At 46.2% G+C, this 13,808-nt stretch overlaps 1 protein-coding gene across 1 annotated transcript in view; it reads left to right on the top strand.

The window, feature by feature from the left end:
* KCNIP1 (potassium voltage-gated channel interacting protein 1) overlaps window positions 1-3,762 on the top strand; it is a 338,676-nt gene extending 334,914 nt beyond the window's left edge. The window contains exon 8 of the mRNA XM_045792094.2: window positions 2,904-3,762. Coding sequence (XP_045648050.2) covers window positions 2,904-2,951 — 48 coding nt within the window. The 3' untranslated portion in view covers window positions 2,952-3,762. The remainder of the gene's footprint in view (window positions 1-2,903) is intronic.
* Window positions 3,763-13,808: the final 10,046 nt, after the last annotated feature.

The raw sequence follows: 13,808 nt of genomic DNA, 5'->3' as shown, positions 1-13,808 counted from the left end.
CCAGCCTGAGCCAGATAGCCTGAGAAGGAATGGGGGGCGGGGGGGGGGGCGGGATGTGAAAGCCCAGAGGGGGTGTCTGTGAAACCAAAGACTTCCCAAATGGGCAACACCCATTTTTTTAACATGCTTCTGGCTCAGTGACCCCCTCCTGAGACTGCAAGGGAGTAGCTGGGGAAAAAACCTAAAGCTGTAATTCTCAAGCTGTAGTGTGCCCCAAAATGCCCAGATGATTCTGAAAATGAAAATGAACACTAGATGGTGGGGAGGGGGCTGTAGAAATCTTTGTTTTAACACAAGTGGCCTGGAGATCGAGGCTTCTAACACTTTCATGGGCAAACCAACCTCTTTGAAGATCTGGTTAAAAGGCAGACTCTGATTCAGTGGGTCTGAAGGGGAGTATGAGGCGCTGCTTCTCTCACACTCTCCCAGGTCATGCTCGTGCTGCGGGTCCCTGGACCACATTTTCACTCGTTGAAGGGATAGACTAGCCCAGAGTCTCTGCCAGAAACTGAACTGGAAATCGTTGCTTTTATCTACTTTAGAAAAATGCATTCCCGTCCCCACCGTATTTCAGAAAAGCACGCACTTACTCTGAGCTCACCCAGGAAGAACTGCAGCTGCACAAAAGCAGGGGAGAAGTTACCAACACGTACTGAGCACCCCCCAAGTTTCAGGTGTATGCACAAACCTCACGACAGCCCTGAGAGGTGGTGGTGCTGTGTCCATGGTGATATTCAAACTATTGGAGAATGAGAGTGGACTGAGAATTGACCACTCCTGACTGACCTTGACCAATGCCATGGAGCCGTGCCCTAGAGGGACCCTTTGAAGCTTGCTAACCTGTTAGTGGATGGATCTTTGGGTGCTCCAGACCCAAAAACTGGTCCAGGACCAGTTACCAGATAGACAGAGGGAAAGATGCTGGGTGCGAAGCTCAGGTCAGCAGTTATTTACCAACAAGGCTAGAAATATTTCAACATGTTAATCATCATGAACTGGGTGACTGGTAGAATTGATCAAGCCCATTTTAAAGAAGAGAAAATTGAGACATCGCAAAGTTAAGAGCTACGGCTAAGGCACAGTAGGTGACAGAGGATCAGAGATGGAACCTGACCTCCATCATTCTAATTTTAAATTCTATGCCCTACTTAGGTGTGCTTTTTTTGACTTTGCTTCACAGGTGAGTGGTTTTTAAATTCATTTAGCTCCTCACATTAGCAACCTCTATAGCGATTCATTAATTCACTTATTTTTTTGCTCACAACCCACCCATAGGCAGATACTGGGATTGATGCTATTTTTCATATAAAGAAACTGAGGCACAGAGGAATTAAATAACTGGCCCAGGTCACCCAGCTAGTAAATGACAGATCCAGATTTGAATCAAGGCAGCCTGACTCCAGAACCCATAGACTTACTTTAAAATTCTAGCCACTTTTAAAAGATTTCAAATACCCAGAATCAACTTCTGTCTTTGTTGATTTTTTTTCTATTATAGGTCTGCTTTCTGTTTCATCATTTGTGCTCTAAATTATTTTCTTCCTTCTGTTTTATTTTAATTTAATTTTTTGGTTTTTTTCCTAGATTTTTGAGACAAAGATTTAGATCATTATTTTCAACCATTCTTTTCTAATATGTTCACATAAAGGGATAAAATTTCCTTTAAGTATGTTTTCGATCCCAATTTAGATTTTAATATGTCATATTTTCATTATATTTTAATTCAAAATATTTTCTTCTCTGACTCATGGACTTAAAAGTATATTGCTTAATAGGTAGACATTTGAGGATTTTCTACATTCAATACTTATTTCTTAGAGGATATACAATAGAAGAAAGTAAAATAGAGAACATATAATGGAGACATGCAATAAGAAAATCAATAAAACCAAAATTTGCCTTGTAGAAATTAATAAAGTTGATAAATGTTTAGCAAGACTGGTTTAAACAAAAGAGAAAGAGAGAGAAAACTCAAACTACCAGTATCAGGAATGGAAAGGGTAACAACAATACAGTATTTACAGACATTATAAAGATAATAGTTCATTATTCAACAAATTTGACAACATATGAAATCCACAAATTCCTTGCAGCTATGAATTATTGAAACTAACACAAAAAGAAACAGAAAATCTGAATAGTCCTACATATGTTAAAGAAATTGAATCTGTAATTTAAAAATTTCCCATAAAGAAAACGGTAGACACAGACGTCTTACTCTGTAAATTCTTTCAAACTCTTTCCGAGGAAAAAACGATATTAATCTCAAACTCAGAGAACACAGAAAGAGGAAAAACTTCTCAACTTGATTTATGAGGCTATCATATCCCTAATATGAAAACATGACAAAGCCATTACAAAATAGAAAATGTTCAGGCTAATATATTCCCTCTGGACATAGGCGCAAAAAATCAAATCCAGTACTATGTAAAAACAGTGAACAGATAGGTTTATTACAGGAATGCTAGTTTGCTTTAACATCCAAGAATCAATCAATATAATTAATAACAGAATTAAAAAAACATGCAGTCATCTCAGTAGATGTCAAAAAATCATTTGATAAAACGCAGTTGCCCAGAGCTTCTTAAAAGAAGTAATACTTATTGTTTCACTGGATAATTTATTTCTTTTTTTTTTTTTATGATTTTTTGTTATATTATGTTAGTCACCATACAGTAGGATAATTTATTTCTTACAAATTTCTTAAGACCAAAGAAGGTGCTTCTTGCCTTGAATTGCTCACTCTGTGGGCCCCCATCATTTTCTCCTATTTCTCCAGCCCTTGCAGACTTCTTTCTGCATGAGAAATCCACACTGGAGACGTGCTCACCTTCCAGAGCCTCTCAGGAAAGAGCTGCAGAGAGTTCTAACCATCGTCTCTATTTTCCCTCCTCCTCTCCCAGGACGACAACATCATGAGGTCTCTCCAGCTATTCCAAAATGTCATGTAACTGTGGACATAGCCATCCGGCTCTCAGAGACGTTGTACTGAACAATAAGCTCTTAACACCTGGATGTGCCCTTGTTCTGATTTTGCACACCAACTCTGGGGCAGAAACACCTTTTACACTTTGGAAGAATTCTCCGCTGGAGACTTTCTATGGAACCCAGCATCACATGGCTTAGTCTCTGATTGCCAACTCTTCCTTCTCCGTCTTCTTGCGAGAGAGAAGATGAAATTGGGTTTGTTTTGGAAGCATGCTCATCTCTTCATGCTGCTGCCCTGTGGAAGGTCCCTCTGCTTGAGCTTAAACAGTAGTGCACACTTTTCTGCTTGCGTGTCCCAGCCCACTGCCTCCAAGTCCAGCAGACCTTGACGTATCCGGAAGCAAGATGACCTGAGCCAAATGCACACCATCCTCTGATGGCCTCCCAAACCAATGTGCCTGTTTCCCTTCTTTTGGTGGGAAAAATGAGCATTATACAGAACAATATGCATCCGTATATGACTAGATTGGGAGAGCCAGAACCTAACATACGTAGGATAGAACTGAATTCTTAAGCATGGCATTGTCTGGTGACCCAAACTGCCCACATCCTTTGTTTCCAGAAGAACCAATAATTCTTTCTCACACTGGCATCTGTGCTGGTAGAGCGAGTCCCTTGATGTGCCCAGGAAGAGAGCCAATGCCCAGTGGTCCATGCCCTCACTCCGTCTCCTGCTAGAGCCCAGCACTGCATGCCCCTCCCAGAAAGCCCAGAATGCCTGCAAATTGTAATTTTATACCATGTTCTAATCAATAAACAGAACTATTTCTTACACTCTTAATCTTCATTTCTTCCATGACCCCATTGGGCAGGAGAGGTCAAGGCAAGCTGTCAAAAGGGAAGGTTCGTCCATTCCATTGGCATCCAGGTATTAGTACTTGCTTTGTGCCAGACCCACTGCCAGTCAGCCATCATCCTCCCCTGCCCCCAAGCAAGCATCCCATTTAAATGCAAATACTGTGACTATAAGCAAATATGTCTGAGATGAGACCTCTCACACCACCTTCCTTCCAACAAGATTACCACTCTCAAGACCCCCTGCTGTGGAAAGTCTGGAGCCTCATGTGTCTGTGGCTGGGGATAGAGAGATGAAGAGGTGGCCAGAACCTCCTGCTGAGGGGCTTGGAGTCCAAGGGTTGATTAAGTGGCTTCAGCCTATAAACAACAAATTATGACTTATATTGGACACTGTGTCTTAGAGTCCCCACTTAACATCACATTAAAAAGATGAAAAGCTAACTTTGGCATTCTTGGAAGGAAAGCAATTTACTGAACACCTATTACGTTCCAGGTGTTGCACTAAGGGTTTACATACCTATCTCATTTCATGCTTGCGTAGAGCATCCTGGGAGAGAGAGTCCTCATTTTCCTGGTTTGGACACTGAAGCTCAGAGGTAAGGGGACCTGCCTAGGGGAGCACAGCTCCAGAGAGATTAAACTCTTCCCATTCTATCATAGAGCCTTCCTGCTAGGGGATTCGGACTCCCCCCAAGGAACTGAAGGTACCCCACACAAATCTCATTCATCTGTAGTCAGTTCAAAGAGGCATGTGTTGTCTTTGAGGAAACAGATGCAGTGAAGGGGAAAGCCGTAAGTGCCTGTGGACCTCCAGCAAGAGCAGGCCACCACATGTCACACGTGTGTGAACTACTCCCAGTCTGATTGCCATTGGCTACAATTGCTCATGGTGGAAAATTGTAAAGGATGAGGCTCTGCTTCTCCAGGCTTCCTGAGTGCTGCCATGTGGTCATGGGTTGCTAGACATGTGGCCAGCCCCTAGCAAGGCATACATACACTCAGGCGCAAGCATAGGATCTGTCCTTGTGAACCTTCCCATGTGGGGGGTCTGAACCTGCATCATGAGGCTATACAATTTCTAGGCTCACATGTTTCTCCACCTTGGCTGTACATCACAATCACCTGGGGAACTTTGAAAAATGCCAGTGCCCGGGCCCCACCCCAGACCAATTGAAGTAGAATCCTTATGAGTGAAGCCAGGGCATCAGGATTCTTTAGAATCTGCTCAGGTGATTGTAATGTGCATCCAGAGCTAAGGTGGGGAACTGACCGCACCCAGTGCTAAGAATGGAGCACATGATCTGAGCCATCCCCCTAACCATAATGATTGGTTCACGGATTGGCTTGATACCTAAGCCAATCCAAACAGCATGAATCATAAGACAAAGATGGTCTTTCTCCTACTGGACGTGAATGGGATAGCATGCAGTCCTAGGACATGTTGGTAGTGATTTAGGAATTCTGAAGGATTATCTGATAACCAAAGAGCAGATAAACCAGAATCACAGCAGGCAAGGTAGAGACGTTTAAACAAAATAAAACACACCAGAAATTAAAACCTTGATTAGATCACTGAGCTCCTGGATCAAGCTGGACCTGAAGCTAGGTATACCTCTGACCTTTTCAGATGCTTGTTTTAGATACCTATATAAGGTCTAGGCCAATATAGCTCTTCTCTGGCTGCATATCATAATCATTTGGGGAGCAGAGAAGGGGAAATTTTTAAAGTGCCAAAGGCCTGGGCTTTATCCCAAATTAACTGAATAAGAACCTCTACAGGTGGGGTCCTGAGCATCACTGTTCTTTAAAAGCTCTCCATGGGGGCGCCTGGGTGGCTCAGTCGTTAAGCGTCTGCCTTCGGCTCAGGGCGTGATCCCGGCGTTCTGGGATCGAGCCCCGCATCAGGCTCCTCCACTGGGAGCCTGCTTCTTCCTCTCCCACTCCCCCTGCTTGTGTTACCTCTCTTGCTAGCTGTCTCTATCTCTGTCAAATAAATAAACAAAATCTTTAAAAAAATAAAAAATAAATAAAAATAAAAAAATAAAAATAAAAATAAAAGCTCTCCAGGTGATGCCAGTGTACACCCAGGGCTAAGAGCCCCTACTGTAGAAAAGTGGAAGGGCTGGTATTCTTCTTCCTGTGCTGGCCAGGCCACAAGAAACCCAGTTCAGTCCTGAACACCCAATGCCAAGAGGAAAATCAGCATCTGGAAATATTCAGAGAGAAATCAGGATGAAAGGAAGATTCAAAATTGGTCCTGAGATGAATAATCAACAGAAAGAAAGTTGATCGTCCTCGGGTGGGGGTGGGGGGAAACCTGTTGCAAGGTATGGGTCACCATTCATCAAAGCTTATAAAAAAGGAACAACTCAACACCCAAAAACCAAATAATACAATCCAAAAGACACGAATAGACGTTTCTCCAGAGAATACATCCAGATGGCCAACAGACACATGAAAAGATGCTTAACATCTCTCATCATCAGGGAAATGCCAATCAAAATTACCATGCAATATCACCCGACACCTGTCAGAATGGCTAAAATCAAAAACACCAGAAACAATGTGTCAGTGAGAATGTGGAGAAAAAGGAAACTTTGTGCCCTGTTGGTGGGAATGCAAACTGGTGCAGCCACTGTGGAAACAGTATGGAGTTTCCTCAAAAAGTTAAAAAATAGAGCTACTCTATAATCCAGTAATCACACTCCTGGGTATTTACCCAAAGAATATGAAAATACTAATTCAAAGGGATATAAGCACCTCTATGTTTATAGCAGCATTATTTACAATGGCCAAATTATGGAAACAGCCCAAATGACCATCGACTGATGAATGAGAAAAGATGTGGTGTATACATGCAATGGAATATTACTCGGTGATCAAAAAGAGTGAAATCTTGCCATTTGCCACAACACGGATGGAGCTGGAGGGTATCGTGCTAGGTGAAATAAGTCAGTGGGAGAAAGACAAATGCCATGTGATTTCACTCACATGTGGGATTTAAGAAACAAAACAAATAAACAAAGGGAAAAAAAAAGAGAGAGACAAACCAAAAAACAGGCTCTCAGCTCTAGGGAACCAACTGACGGTCACCGGGGGGACGGGTGAACCGGGTGGTGGGGATGAAGGAGGCCACTTGTCGTGACGAGCGCCGGGCGAGGCAAGAACTGTTGAATCACTGTATTGTACACCTGAAACTAAAAACCCTCTCTGTTAACCATGTTGGAATTAAAATTTTAAACGTAATTACAAGAGTGATATTAGAACAAACAAACAAAAAGCTTTTAATAAAGGAACAAGGGGAAAATAAACACTGCGGTTTCCAACGAAACACGGAAGCAAAGAGAGGCCTGCGCTTTGTGAATCCGCGCACCTCTCGGCACTTGGGCCGCTGGAGAAACGAGGCTCGCCCCTTAGAGCCCCCCCAACCTGTCCTCCTGATGGGAGCCTGCTCCTCCTGAACCATCCAGCACGTTGTCACCATTTGCCAGTAATCGTGCCTACGATGGGCTTCATCTGGGTAGCAGACACTGCAGCTGCCTTACCCACACGGCCTCGACACTCACCGTTACCACACAGTTGGACCCAGCTGTGCCACCAGGAAATGCAGTGACTTTTGTCTGTAACTCTGACTGTCACAGATAGACCCTGGCCGGGCCAGCTGCACTCTGCCTGTGAGCAGGGCGGGCCAGAAGACTCAGGCAGTTAACACCTCCCTGGAGCAGCCCTTAACCGATGGCTGACGAGCACTGCTGTATAAATAGCCCAGACCCATCTCCTTTCCCTAGGAAGGACTCTGGGCTGCCTTCTATACTGTCTCCCAGACTCCTCCAGTAGAACTGAGCCCTAAGAGCCCACAGCAGGAATGTGCTCAACAGAGTACCCCTTACTGACCTCCTTCCCTTCCCTCTCTCATTTCCTGTACTCCCTACCATTGCTTCCAGGGATCCCTACAGATCGGCCCTTCCCTCTCTCATTTCCTGTACTCCCTACCATTGCTTCCTGGGATCCCTACAGATCAGCCCTTCCCTCTCTCATTTCCTGTACTCCCTACCATTGCTTCCTGGGATCCCTACAGATCGGCTACTGGATCCCACATCCTTGTCTCAGCGTTGGCTTCTGCAAGAACCAACCTAAAATGTTGAATGGGACAGATATGTGTCCTGCTCTTACGAACCTTGTATCTATCTAGTGGGAGTAAACAGACAATAGATAAAATGTTTTCAGTAAAGTGGCATGAAGAGAATACAATTGTGACATGGTAGAGAATGACTGGGGTGGCCGGGGAGGCTACTCTAGACAGGGTGGGGAGGGATGGCTCCTCTGAGCTGATCTTGACATGATCTCGAGTGGGCCAGGGGTGGGAAGGATCACCAGGCATTTACAGAAAATCTGGACCTAACTTGCTATCATTTCTTGCTCAGGCATCCAAGAGTCTATCCCTTGTTCCAATACGGAAATAACGTCTGGAAATACAGAATCCCACTATGACCCATCCTGTGGTTCTCTAACATCACGTCTCTAAGTAAATCCTCTGAGGCCAACAAGGCCCCTTGCCTTGGAGAGGTTCCCAGGAGGAAGTGTAGATGGGACTGCAGACCACTTTTCAGTGCCAGGTTGTCTGTGGATGATATCCTACTTGAATCTCACAATGACACTGTGAAGTAGGAATTCTAGGCACCTGTTTTTCAGATGAAGAAATGATGTCCCAAGACATGGAGGGACCTTCCCACACAGCTGGAAATGGCCTTAAAAGCATGCCAAGCTCCAAAATCTCTGCCCAGCTCCATTTCTTAGAGAGCATGAAGACCATTCTCCACCTATTCCTAAAATGAGCTCTAATGATATACAAACACCAGAAGGTGTTGGAAAGCAGCTGCCATGAAATCTATTAGTAAAAAGCAATGAAAACAAGTCCATGAATTCAAGCCAAATTACTCTTCCTCTATAGGGAATAATGCCAAGGACATGTGCAAAGATGCACATATGGGTTCCTTAGAGGAGCTAAAATCAGCATGTCCCTCCACATCGAAATAAAGCCCCATCTAAGTCTCAGACCTCCACAAGCTTTGCGCTCCAGTCCAGTGACTGCCTGGAAACCAAAAAATCCAGATCTTGAATACTGGGGGAAAACCCTAGGGGTGGCCAGCCCCACTGAGTGGACTTTTGAGGACCCATGAGACTCTGGGGGAGCTGACTGCACTCTCAGTTCTAGAATGGAACACTTGATCTATACTAAGCTGATCATTTTCTCCCATGCCTCTGGCCACAGTCACTGGTTCAGGGGTAGCTTAAGACCTAAGCCAATGCAGACAGCATGAATTTTAGAGTCATCACTGAAAACAATGAAACAAAGTGACTCTTCCCTGCTGGACACAAATGAATAAGCACGTAGCCCTGGGACATACAGGCAATCATTTTGTAACCTGCAGGGAAGCCAATCTATAGATGAACATCATACCACAGAAGTCAAGGCAGAGGGATAAAACAAATGGACTCCATGATTTCACCGAACTGCTGGATCAAGCTTCACCTGAAGCCACATGTACCTCTAGTGGTTTGTATTGCATACAGCACTAAATTAATTTTTTATTATTTAAAGCAGTTTGAATTGAACTTTCTGCCACTTGCAACTTGACACATGCTAATCGATCCCCCACTACTTCATCTAATAGATCAGGCGACCAAAGTCCACAGCTATCTAGCTGGTTGTAGCAGAGCTTGAACCAGAAATCTAGTCTAGTGCCGTACCCACTACACTGTTCTGCCATCTACCCTGCAACCATAATATAACAAGCATATTAAATATCATTTACTGAGCATTTACCGCATGCTAAATAGTTCACACGTATCCTATTCTCACTACCCTGAGGTTGTTTCTGTTATTAATCCCATTTACTAATGAGGACACTGGAGCTCAGAGAGTTTAAGTACCTTGGCCATGACCCAATAGCTAATAACTGACAGAGCAATCTGAACCCAGGACTTTCTAACTGCTGTGCTTAATCGCTAAGCCAGAAACTACCAGGTTCAATGAGTATATGGAGCCAGGCAGTTCAAATTAGTGACAACCCAGAGAAAACACACGTAGGGTAAAGGAGGCAATTATGTCACAGCTCTAGGCACTGCTGGCATGTGGCTGGAATATGGGCCCTGTTATTAGACCTAACAATTCTTTAAGTAAAGTTGAAAATCTGGACTTGCATGCGAAATCCCCCAACTTTTGTATTCTGTAGTTCAATGACAGCAGACAGACCCAACCAAGCAAGTGTAGTAGACGCATTTGGCATGGGGGGTGGCACAGAGCATACCAGAATTTGCAACCTCTGCACTAAATTCTGTCCATCAACAAATAAATGGATAAACGAACTACAATGGAATACAACTCAGCAACAAAGAAAAATGAATGCTTGACACACACAACAACATGAATGAATCCCAACCAAAATAATTATGCTGATAAAAGAAGCTAGACCAAAAAAAAAGGTACACACTGTACGTTTCCATTAATATAAAGTTCTAGAAAATGCAAACCAATCTATAGTGGCAGGAAGGAGATCAGAGGTCGCCTGGGGATGGGGAGGGTCAAAGAGAAGGGGTAAGAGAGATTACCGAGGGGACGAGAAGAGATTTTGAGAGCGGTGGTTGTGTTTATTATCTTGATTGTGTGATGGTTTCATGAGTGTATACACATATTAAGTTAAATTATACGCTTTAAATATGTGTGGTTGATTCCATGTCAGCTTAAAACTGTTAAGAAAAAAATTTGGTCCGGGATCCCAGAGCACACCACCAACACCTCTCATGGGCTATCTACCCATCTGGGACCCCTGACCTCCATAAGAAGTACTTTGCATTAATAAGCCTCATCATTCTACCTTCCCTTTATTTCTTCTGGCCAGTTCATTCCCAGCCAACTTCCTCCAGCTACATCACATCATCCCCTTCCCACCAGGAAAGCTCCCAAGTCCAGTCCCATCTTTCCTGCTCTCCTCCCAAAGCCCAGTTAAGGCCCCTTATCCAAACTAGAATGCCTGATGAGGGGCAAGGGTTTTGTGGCAGGGGATTGTGAACTAAGAGTATGCAGTCCTCCCATCTCCTAACCCCCCACTCCCTGTGAAGTCTATGGGGCCAAAGCCCCCCTCTGTTAATGCCAACACAGAATATGTATACGCTCGGGGAGAGATGGAGAAAGACAATCACGGGTTCTATCAAGGAGAGAGGTCATTATGTGATAAATATTAGCCTACAGTGATGACTAATTTTATGTGATAACTTGCTAGGCCATGGTACCATGGTCAAATTCCATTCTAGTCGTTGTTGTAAAGGTACTAGGTAGATGTAATTAACATTTAATTCGGTAGTCTTTGAGTAAAGCAAATGATTTTCCACTGCATGGTGGGCCTCATCCAATCAGTTGAAGACCTTAAGAGAAAAGACTAAAGTGCCCTGGGCAGAAATTCAGCCTCCAGAGCATACCAGCATCAAATCATTTTGGATAACAAAAAGGAACTATGAAAGGGGACTATCTGTTGAGCATCTAGGGCACAGCGCGAACCTCTCTCAATCACCTGCTGCACGCCTACCTAGCAGCTTCTGTGCAGCACCTCGCTTAGTATTGTAACGACCCTTTGGGACATGAACATAAAAATAATATCCCCATTCTCCTGATGGGAAGAGCTCAACAAGGTGAAATGACATGACCAAGGTCATTAATAATTAATGGATACCGAATTTATGATAATAATGATAGTGACAACATTTACTGTGCTTATAATGAACCAGGCACCATTCTGAATGCCTAATATAAGTCATTATATTATATTATATATTATATATTTTATATATAAGTCATAACAACCAAAAATCACTCTATGCGCACTTCTGACCTGGCCACTTCCTACTCCGACGACTCCTGTGCGCTGCTGTGGGCACCCTGAGAATGTAGCAGTCCTGGAAGGCTTTCATTCAGAGGTGGGAGCTGGAGAGGACCCCACGTCAGGGAGGGGTGTCAGGAAGCCAGGGGTGTGTTCGCAGGACAACAGCAAGCCAGGCCGAGGACCCAGCGTGGACAGTCTTGGATGCCGGGCTAAGGAAATGGGCTTTCGCTGGAGGTGGCAGAGAACCACAGCACGGATCCAAGGAGCTGCTGAGGGAAGATGGAAGTGCAAGCTGGAATGGACGGAGCGGGGAGGGTGCCTCCAGAGGCCCGAAGGGGAACAGCTCCGGGAGCGAGGGTGAGGACCTCAACAGAGTGCAAGGGCGGGTGAGTGGACCCAGGACCTAATGACGGAGTGGGACGAGGTGAGAGTCCTGGAGGACGATGCAGAGGACGTGGCGATGGGTTGGAGTTAAGGGATGGAGACGCAGGCGGCACGTGGGACCCCGAAGAGCCCGCCCGCCCCCCGCAGGGTGACGAAGCCTGGGAGGCCAGCGGGCTGCATGCGCGCGGCGGGTGCTGCGCGGCCTGGCGCCGCTAGATGGCGCAGGCGCCCCGCCGAACGTGCAGCGGAACCCTCCGCCGGAGCCTCACGTCCGGATGGGCCGCAGGGGTGAGCCGCTGCCGGGAGGAAGACGCACGCCCCCCACCCCGCCACGGCAGGCTTCCGGAAGCTCCACCTGCGCGGGCACAGGGCCGCGCGCTTCCAAGGGCCCGGCGTCCGGTGTCACGCTCCGCTGCCACCGCCTTGAAATTCTTCACAACGTGTGACCAGCAACATCTGCATTTGCTTCATTTTTGCACCAGGCCCTGCAAATTATGCAGCAGGTCCCGCCGAGAACTTTCTGCTTACAGCACTTTCACATCCTGGCTCATTTATCCGTCCCACACACCAGTGAGGTGAGGATACGGTTCCATTTCATAGGCCAAGAAACTGAGGCTCGGAGCCGTGATGAGACCTGCCCAAGATCACATACCGGTTGGTGATGTGCCACCCGGAAGCGGCTTCTGTGACCCCAAGTGCAGCGTCCTTTACTGCCCACACTGGAAGTTGCCCACGCAGTGAGGGCCCTGCATAGGCCCAGACAAAGGCCTCTGCCCACTGGCCCCCGGGCAGCTTCCTTCAGGCCCACCTGGTGCTCAGAGGCTGAGATGAGGCTGGGATGAAGGATGGTTGTGCAGAACTGTCCCCAGAGTCTCCATTTCTTCTGGTGATTGGGAAATCCTGGGCAGCCTGGAGGAAGAGGCAGCCCTCCCTAATCCTGGCTTCTGCCTCCTGCACAGACAAGACAGTCGCAGACATGGCCCTTGGCCATCAGAAGGACCTGCCCATCAGCAGACTGCACCATGATAGGCAGGAAAGGGTCTGTCTTCCCAGTGAATGAGGCAGCCCAGAGCTGGAATCCTGGCTCCCCCTCTCTCCAGCTGCATGCCCCTAAGCACCGGCCTCGCTCATCAAAAGTAAACAGGAAAAAATTCTCAGGGTTGCTGCAGAGGATTACATACTTGAAGCGCCTGGCAGGTTGCAGGTACTCAGTAAATGTTCCTTTATTTGCTTTTGGGTTTTGTCAGGGAGGCAGCTGGATTATCTGCTCTGGAATCTCCCCCTCAGGGAATGAAGTACTACTCTGCGAGGTGGGAGGCCAAGGGTTGGAGGGCTGGAGGGCAGAGGGCAGGAGCACCGTGAGAAATGTGGTCTGACGGGCCAGGCCATGCGCCTGAGAGTTGCTGACCAACTGTGGGTCTAGAAAGAGGCCTGCACAGTGCCTTCCCTGCTGGTCAGGGCTTCGGGGCGGCCGGAGGGCAGAGGGTAGGAAAAAAACTACAAACTGATAATAACAGCCCTACTGCCTGGGTGGTCATACAACCCTAGGCTGGTTTCAGAGTCTTTTCTGGTCCTTCATGTTGCTGGATTCTCCTCCCAGCTCCCTTGAGAAGCCAACAGGGAGCTCATCACCCCACCTTACAATGAGTGATTTGCCCACAGTCAAGAGGATGACGCAAGGGCTTGACCCAGTCTTCTGGGCTTTGATTCAGGGTTCACACTGGTACTGCAGAGTCAGGGCCGCCAGGCCATGGGGTA

This window comes from Ursus americanus, chromosome 15, assembly GCF_024610735.1.
Source record: "Ursus americanus isolate L20-20 chromosome 15, mUrsAme1.1.p, whole genome shotgun sequence".
Taxonomy (NCBI): domain Eukaryota; kingdom Metazoa; phylum Chordata; class Mammalia; order Carnivora; family Ursidae; genus Ursus; species Ursus americanus.
This window is presented reverse-complemented; position numbering and strand designations above follow the sequence as displayed.